Source organism: Triticum dicoccoides, chromosome 6B (genome assembly GCF_002162155.2).
Source record: "Triticum dicoccoides isolate Atlit2015 ecotype Zavitan chromosome 6B, WEW_v2.0, whole genome shotgun sequence".
Taxonomy (NCBI): domain Eukaryota; kingdom Viridiplantae; phylum Streptophyta; class Magnoliopsida; order Poales; family Poaceae; genus Triticum; species Triticum dicoccoides.
This window is the reverse complement of record NC_041391.1, coordinates 601737833-601746844: the sequence shown is the minus strand read 5'-3', so window position 1 is coordinate 601746844 and position 9012 is coordinate 601737833. Positions and strand designations below refer to the sequence as shown.

Sequence of the window (9012 nt, the reverse complement as noted above, 5' to 3'; positions counted from 1 at the left end):
GAAAAAAAGGTTTAAACTTAGCAAATCCCGCTAGGTGGCGGGGTGGTTACACTAGTGTGGGAGGTCATTGGTTCGAATCGAGAGCAACTATTTGGCGACGGCTCCTTCGGGAGCCTCTCAATGATCACTTGAGGTGGGCTGAGAGCACGCCACTTGGCGCCCTCTCAGCCGCCGTCATATGTCACGCCCCTGGGCGCTTTCTTCCGAATTTGTTTTTATTTATATTTTTCGCACGGATTTTCGGTTATTTAAACTTTTCTTCGTTTTTGTTTACCTTTTGGTTTTCCACTTGTCTTTCTTAGCTTTTGGACCCAAAAAACAAACTTTTTTGCCCAAAAAAACGCGTTTTTTATTACGCGAGAGGTACGGTTTTGCTTTCGCGAGAGGCACGGCTGTGCCTCTCAGAAACGAAAAAAATGTGTTTTCTATTTTTTTTTACTTCCACCAGAAGCACGGGTTTGCTTCCGCGAGAGACACGGTTATGCTTTTGCGAGACTCTCGTAAACGGAAAAAAATGCATTTTTGGTTTTTCCCTTTCGCGATAGGCACGGTTTTGCTTCCACGAGAGGCACGGTTGTGCTTTCGCGAGAGGCACGACCGTGCCTCTCGGAAACGAAAAAAGTGTGTTTTTTTTTCATTCACGAGAGGCACGGTTTTGCTTCCGCGAGAGGCGCGATTGTGCTTTCACGAGAGGCACGGTCGTGCATCTTTCGGAAAGGAAAAAAACGTGCTTTTGGTTCGGTTTTTCTGTCCGATTTTTTGACCGGTTTATTTTCATGAAATTTTTTTCCTCAAAATCTATCAACACGGAATCTAGTTTTGAAGATCTCGATGCAAGGAATCCAATGGTGAAAATGGTTCAAGATTTGGATGCACGGTTTAAGTGATAAAACATTTTGAATAAAAGGATGTACGAAAAAAAGAAATACTCTCAGGTTGTGATGCCCACTTGTCGCAACCTTAGGAAATGGGAGTGATTTTTAAAGAAGTACTCCTTCACTAGTAATTTCGGAGCTTTTTTTGCCGATTAAAAACACGAAAAAAAAAACTACATGAGTCGGGCCAGCGCGGGACGCTTCAAGCGCCAAATAGGATTCGCAGAGCAAGAAGGCCTACGGGAGGTTCTCAGCAAAATCAGGCCTTCAGCCTGCCGGGCCGCATATTCCCCGTTTCCAGTCAGCCTGATGCTCGGGCAAACCCTAGCTCACTCCCTCTCCTACCATCGCGAACTCCTGGCTGCCCTCGGGCGACTACCTTCCACAACTTCCCAGTTTATTTCATCACATTCAGCGTAATCATGACGGAACTGGACCATGGTAATGCATCAATTTGTGGCTTCTCTCTGCACTAGTTCTTTTCTTTGTTCATTTCCTATAGGAGTCTGTATATTGTTGCGTCACGCTTTCTTGGAAAGGATCTGTGAATCAGGGCACCTATTTCTATGGTGAGCAGCTATCTGTTGCTACCTTAAAGTCGGGGTCAATAGCTGTTATTAGTCACAGCCCTTAGATCTGGAGGTGTTCCTCATGTCAAAATCTCAAATTTTGATTGAAACCGAGCTTAATTTGTTGCGCCCCGTTTTATTGTCGCAGTCTTTTTCTTGACTGTTTCATTTGAAATATAAGGTCCCATTTTCCCTTCATGGTCTTGGGTTCACTATTTAACCATTGCTTGTTCTACAGCATACTACCTACAATGTTAATTTGTAATCTTTTATGGAGTGTGAATTTGAGATTAAACATCCTTGTTTCAGAGGAAGGAACGATGGAAGTGAAATTTAGGGCCAGTTTAAAGGACCCATCTGTTAAAGTTCCTGTTAAAATTGATTTCAAGAAGATTCAGGAGGTATTGTAACTATCCATCTCTATGATCTTCCTTGCCCTTCTATTTTCTTTCTTTATTCCTGGCTTTGACATTATCTCTTTCAGGTTATTTTTCAACAGTATGCTTTGTTTGCCAAGTCCACCAAATGATATAATCTGTCGCTGACATTATCTCTTTCAGGATATTTTTCAAGAATATGCTTTGATTGCCCGGTCCATGCCAAATGATATAATCACCCAAGATCCTACTCCTAAGGTTTTTCCCGCCTTATACAAAATTCAGTTTTGCCGTATTGGTTAATTGTTTAGTGTCTATCCTTTATTATTATTATGGCTACTCAAGTTGTCTACTGAAAAACATGTTTTTTGTTGTCAAAATACACGCCAACAGGATTTTGCTTATTCTGTTGTGTTTTGTTAATTGTTTAGTGTCTATCCTTTATTATTATTATGGCTACTCAAGTTGTCTACTGAAAAACATGTTTTTTGTTGTCAAAATACACGTCAACAGGATTTTGCTTATTCTGTTGTGTTTTGTTAATGGGATAACTGATCCCTTTTCACCTTTTGTTAACTGTGCATGATTTAGTCGCTACACGCGGTCTTCTATGAGCTATCTCCCCAGTTGCGGCCCATCTTAGAGAAGGATAGCGTCCGGTGCTTACTCAACTTTTTGGTGAGCAAGCATGGTATGACATGGAAACATACCATCACCTCACAAACCTTAACTTACATGATCAGTCATGATGCCCTACGATGTGCAAAAGTTCTATTGGAGGGCAAGGCACCAAGGCTCAATGGACACCATGCCAATCCCAACTGCATTAACCCATATGGATACTTCCCGCTCCATGAAGCTGCCGAAAGGTTTTCCGTTGACATGATCAAGTTACTCTTTCGTCATGGTGCATCAGCCAATGTACGCACAGTCGGGGATAACATCATTGAGAACCTACTCCCACTCCATGTTGCGGTCGAAAATACCTGCCTGCATAAGTATTTGGAGGATAATTTATTTCCATACCAGAACCATCGGGATTATATCTACAAGATTATCCATCTGCTATGCATGCCTGAAATGGTTTGTTTCACTACCCTCTCTAGACAATGTGGTTTTGCAGCATTATAAATAAAAGGAAGCTTCGGTATTGTCATAGATCATGAATTGCTGTTAATAAGTTAATAATGATACCAAAGGGCTAGAATATTACATCTCCAGTTGCCAGATACTGAATTGTTCTTATATTTTGTATGTAGCCATCTGTTGTTGAATATTCTTCTTTAGAGGCTTGCAGTCAGCAATTCTATTCCGTTCAGCTTTTTTGTTTTTGCCCTGAAGATTATCCCCATTCCAGTAGTTACTTTGATAGGAGGAATTGAGGTGATAGTAGGAATTTGTTCTTTACCACTTATTTGCATACATATGCTTAAAGGCACTAAGATTATTTTTATGTGGTGATTGCTTTACAGAAAATCTTTTTGGATACGGTTAGACTGCTAGCAGAAAGAACAGATAATCTAGTTGATGAGATATGGAATTACGTGAAGGATGGAAAACTTGTCCAGTCTGCAGTTTTACTTCTGTCAGCTCAAGCGCAAATCCGTGGGGGCTGTTCCTCCAAATGTAACGGCTATAATAAGCGTGATGGGTTTGATATTATCATGTGCCATATAGTGAGACATTTGGTTACCCTAAGATCGGAGAACAAAAATACAAATACACGGAAGCTGCGTGAGGAAGAGAGAGTATTTATAGAGTTTACGGGCCTGCTTGTTGATATTGTTTCCCAAGCTGGTGAAGCCCTTTCTGCATACATTCAGGCACATTCAGAGGTACCACCTTTCTTGTCTATTGTAGTTGCAGTTCTTAAACCTTAATATCTAAATTACATTATAGAAGATGTCTTTGAAAGATCATGAACTAACTGTGGCGAGAATAATGCTAGTACTTATCATGTCTATTGAGAGAAAGACAATAATACTTGTTTGTTTAACATACTTCTATGTTATGATTTTGTTTTGGAAAAGTATCTCCATGTACTTTGCAAAAATCTCTTTAATTTTGTTCGGGGGAGCTGCCATTCACATACCTAGGAATTCCTATACATTACCGTAGGCTTACGAACAACGAATGGAAGTGTATCGAGGATCGATTCGAGAAAAAGCTAAGTTGTTGGAAGGGTAAGCTCATGTCATATGGAGGCCGTTTAATTCTTATTAATTCGGTGCTCACGAGCATGCCCATGTTTCTTTTGTCTTTCTTTGAAGTCCCAGTTGGTGTAAGGAAAAGACTGGACTTCTATCGATCGCGTTTCTTTTGGCAGGGAGATGAGCTAAAAAGAAAATACCGGTTAGCGAAGTGGGATATCATTTGTAGGCCGAAAGACCAAGGGGGTATGGGGATTGAAAATCTCGAGGTTAAGAACCGATGCCTTCTTAGTAAGTGGTTGTGGAAGTTATCTTCAGGAACTGACGCCACTTGGGCTCAAATCCTTCGTAATAAGTATCTTCAAACCAAAACTTTGTCTCAGGTCACGGTTAGACAAACTGATTCACCCTTTTGGAAAGGGCTCATGAAAGTTAAGCTTTCATTTTTTCAGAGGGCAAAGCATATAGTTGGTAATGGTGCCAGCACAACATTCTGGGAGGATACTTGGCTCGGAGGTACACCCCTTGCAATCCAGTATCCGTCGTTGTATCGTGTTGTCCAAAGGCGCGATGCTCTGGTTGCAACGGTCTTTCTTTCGATACCCCTTAATATTCAATTTAGAAGATCGTTAGTGGGCAATCGTTGGGAACAGTGGCTACATCTAGTTAGGAGACTGATGCAAGTCCAACTTTCACAACAACCTGATAAACTGCGCTGGAATCTCACTAGGTCGGGTGAATTCAAAGTTAAATCAATGTATGTTGATGTTATTAATTCGAGCTCGATTCCTTCTTCCAAGCATGTGTGGGATGTCAAAGTTCCTTTAAAGATCAAGGTGTTTATGTGGTTTCTACACAAACAAGTTATCTTAACAAAGGACAATTTAACAAAGCGCAATTGGACAGGACATACTAGGTGTAGTTTCTGTGATCAGGGTGAAACTATTAATCATTTATTCTTTGATTGCCCACTAGCTAGAATTCTTTGGACAACTGTTCATGTTGCTTTCAATATTCATTCACCAAGCTCGGTTAACATGTTGTTTGGAACATGGCTCAACAGGGTAGAGCCCGGGTTAGCAAAACATATTCGCTTGGGGGTGTGCGCCTTAGTATGGGCGCTTTGGAATTGCAGAAATGATCTTGTCTTTAACAGAACAACAAACATTCATGTTTTGCAGGTTATCTTCAGAGCTACGGCACTTATCCGTTCCTGGTCGCTACTCACTCCGACGGAGGCCAGGGAGCTTTTGGTTACTGATGCTATCCGATGGGAGACGGTAGCTCGGGATATCTTCAGCCGGTTTGGATGGTGGTCATGTAATAGGATAGGCAATTAGTTTACCTATCTATTTTTGAGCCAACCGGTTGTGGTTTATCCTTTATTTGGCTAGCTTGTGTATCTAGCCTTTGGGCTCTGTGTGAGCCTTTCTTCTTCATTTTATTTTGCTACTTTTGAGATTTCGAGACCTTGTGGATGATTTATTGTTAATAAGATGGCCGTATGCATCATGCTGATGCAGAGGCCGGGGATCCCCCCTTTTCGAAAAAAATGAAGTTGAGATTTGAGTAAAAGAAGAATTGTTTAATCGTTAGAGATATCTATACCCCATTTAGTATACCAGTTTTTGAATCTGATTTTACCCTGCATCTACAGTGTTCATGCTAAATTCTGAGCAGTTCTACCCATCGATTGAATGAATCAGACGGTGAAAACATGAGCGAATCCCTGCAACATCAGCCGTATTTATTTCATCCCATGGATTGCATTCGCGCAGAGCAATGTACCCTGTCATACTAGACTGACAAGCCTACACCATAGGTGAACCAAGACCTGCCGTGCTTACTGCCTTACTGGCCCATGCGGAGTAGCTAATAGCTAAATAAATAAAGGCGTCAATGCCACGGTCAGCTCCGATATGCACTGGAGCACAATCCCGTGTACATACGTATAGCAGCAGCATTTCACTATGCTTGGGTTGGTATTCACTAGAGAGACACACGCGCTTCGCCGTGACAGGAAGCTGGCGGTTTGGCATGCGCTTATAAGTTATAAGCAGGCTGTACATCGGCTGAGTCATTTGATTGGCAGGTTCAGTTTGGCTGAATGAAGCGGAGATGGTTAAGTGCCCTTCCCCGCACCGGAAATACATGTAGGTGATTGGACATGTACTTTTAAAGCAATCAAGCTGCGGTGGTCCTTGAGGCAATTTTTCATAAAGCTATATATACCATACATATCTTGCTGCTTGATCCATTTAAAAAAAGAAACATATATTGCTGCTTTGTAGGGCAATGGTTTTACTTCTTTGGATTGCAAAACCCATCATCACTTATTTTTTCAAGCACCGGTCATTTGATATCCTGCATTAGCACCACTCGGCAAAATAAATAAAGCATTAATCGGACCAATTAGCATCGTGCTATCTTCCTGAAAAGACAGTTTTATAGGCGTAAATAAGTGGCTTTTCATGGATAAATGATAGATCATGTCAAGTTCGGATGAGATACACTGGGAAAAAAGAGAGGAAGATTCTAATACAGTTTGTTGAGACACTACTTCATTCACTATGGCTTGCTGGCATTGATCTACACAGGAAATGATTTTTTTATAGAAGGGTTTCCCTTGATTATTTCCATTAAAAGAAACCAACAACTGCAAAGTTCACAGCCTCACATCCCAGCCAGTATCCCCAGCAAATCAGTTTACTGTTTTCAAATTCTTCTTTCATGTAAATAAAACTAGTAACTACATCATCCGTCCACAGATGGCCTCAGAACCCTCCGTATCCCTTGTCCTTAAGGCTTTAGAGAGATGGCAGCAGTATGGATCATGTCTGCCGTACTACTCCCTCTGTTCCTTTGTATAAGGTGTATTAGTTTTGGCACGGTGACCAAGGCACACAATTATAGACAAGGTAGGACAAAATTACCCTTGGCAAATCTTTGTTTAGTGGAAAGTAAATCGGTTAGTCCAGGAAAATAAAATATACATGCAATCGCCAGATACTTTCTTTCTTTTGCTACAAGAAGAGATACACACAATCAGGAAAGAGATACTTTCCTTTTTCTGGATGGCTAATAAGGGAATTATGTGAAATTAGAAGAAATGCACCTTACATTATGAAATTTTATCAAAAAACAAATACACCTAATATAAAGGAATGGAGGGAGTAGAACATAACACTAATCTATTTCTTATGGAAGGCAAATTAAACAGGTATTCATGCCAAATTGGTATGCTGATTTTTTTGAAAACTTTCTGAGAAAACACTTGGTAGCACGTACCACTTACTAGTACAAGTAAGATGCAGTTCATGACTCCCACTTTGTGAAGTGTCTAGATTGCGAGATTAGAATACATGTGGAAGCTAATAAATTTTGCTTAAGGAATTCATGATGAGTCAATGAAGTAAATTTTAATATGTTGTTATGTACTTTATTGGACCAAGTACATTTATTCTTAGTGTCATATATGTTTATAACAGTGTTGGCATACTGTTCTATTGCCTTCCAGCTCATATGGCATAATTGCAAGTTTATCCTCCAAACCATTATTTTCATCATCTCGCTGCTACAATTGGCCACATGATTGCCACATTATATGTGCTATCTATGTGTTGTCTTTACCTTTTTCTTCCTATTATATCTTGTAACAGCAGCTTGTACGTCATGCAGGTGCCCCACGTGGAGGTTCTGGAGCGGGTTTCTTCTATCCTCAAGGAGTATGGGTTTTGCCCAACTGGAGAAATCGTTGATGTTAAGAACCTGTAATACTCTTGTGTTGCTTCCTATAATAATTTTCTATGCAACTACTTTGTTTAGCTTGTTGATTATCTAATTATTTCTTCCACTTGTTCTTGAAGCTGCCCTTACAACTGCTGCGTAATGTCTGATGAAGAGTTATACCACCAAGGTGTGTTGGGCTTAAGTGATTATTTTCAGATTTAATAATATGGACCCTAACTATTGTTTCATGGAAAGCAGGGCTTATAAATTCAACCAAGGGAGTTACAGGAACAGATAATCCGTGTGCTACAGAGGAAGAAGTACATGTACTGGAGCATTCTATCTTCACTTGTTCTTTTGGCAAATGTCTTGTGAGCATTGGTTGTTATTTTTTATCTCTAAGTTGGATCAAATCACTCCTAGTTAACTATTGGTACATGATGCTACATAGAAGCCAAAATATTATCTCTTGATTAGAAAGGCAAAACTGGTCTCATCTCTAATCTCTGTCCCCCGGTTGGATCACCACCTGCCCCCCAGTGGTGTTTACACTGCAGTTATCTACATGCCTCAATTTCTGTATGTTTCATGTTTTAGTTTATCCTTTGCATGGGGCAATGCATACTTTGTATAGCAGCCCTACAATTCAATACCCTGTGAATGGGGTAGTTAGAGGGATGGATGCCTTTTTTATGAAGTAGTTGATTCCTGTTGTGCTACTGTGGTGAAGAAAGAAATCTGTGTTTCACAATTTTTAACCGACGAATATTCACTGAAATTTAGTATTCCAATTGGTTTCAATTACCTCTATGCAAATGGCTTATTTGCGATCCCATGGCATTTGAACTATGATTAGTCTGTCATGCTAATGTGACGGCGACTAGTGTATCTGTTTCCCATCAACCTTTTGACGTAGGAAGAAGAGGGATGTAAATATGCCTTGACAGTGCATTTTTCTATAGGCTTGATCAAAATGAGACAAGATTGACTAAGGACAAATATAAAACGACTTGGAATTTGAAATGGAGAGTAATCTTTAGAGAGAACAGCAAAGCATGTTTCACTTTGCTATATCTGTCCCATGCATCAAGCTGGCTCAACAGCTTTTCATGTTCCTTAAGCTTTAAAATGAAATTGTTCAATAATAATGCAAATAACATATACCATTTCCTCCTTTTTGAAAAAAATAACATATACCATATCGAATAGCGAGTGTTGTTGGCTGATGATGCTGAATATGGATCATTATTTTTCGGTTTTCTGATGCTTGCGCTTTATGTCATTGTCGGACAGGCTGTGGAAAAGGATCTGC

General features: G+C 40.2%; 1 protein-coding gene and 1 long non-coding RNA gene across 2 annotated transcripts; both read left to right on the top strand.

The window, feature by feature from the left end:
• Positions 1–1209: 1209 nt before the first annotated feature.
• On the top strand, positions 1210–5647 carry LOC119321316. Its single transcript, XM_037595052.1, has 7 exons — positions 1210–1316; positions 1754–1845; positions 2005–2079; positions 2413–2904; positions 3294–3656; positions 5153–5196; positions 5629–5647. The coding sequence occupies exons 1-7, from the start codon at positions 1298–1300 to the stop codon at positions 5645–5647; spliced, it is 1104 nt and encodes a 367-aa protein (XP_037450949.1). The 5' UTR covers positions 1210–1297.
• A 2012-nt stretch (positions 5648–7659) lies between these two features.
• On the top strand, positions 7660–8025 carry LOC119325119. The gene is made up of 3 exons (XR_005157334.1): positions 7660–7741; positions 7838–7887; positions 7959–8025. It is a non-coding gene; the product is annotated as an uncharacterized LOC119325119 (long non-coding RNA).
• Positions 8026–9012: the final 987 nt, after the last annotated feature.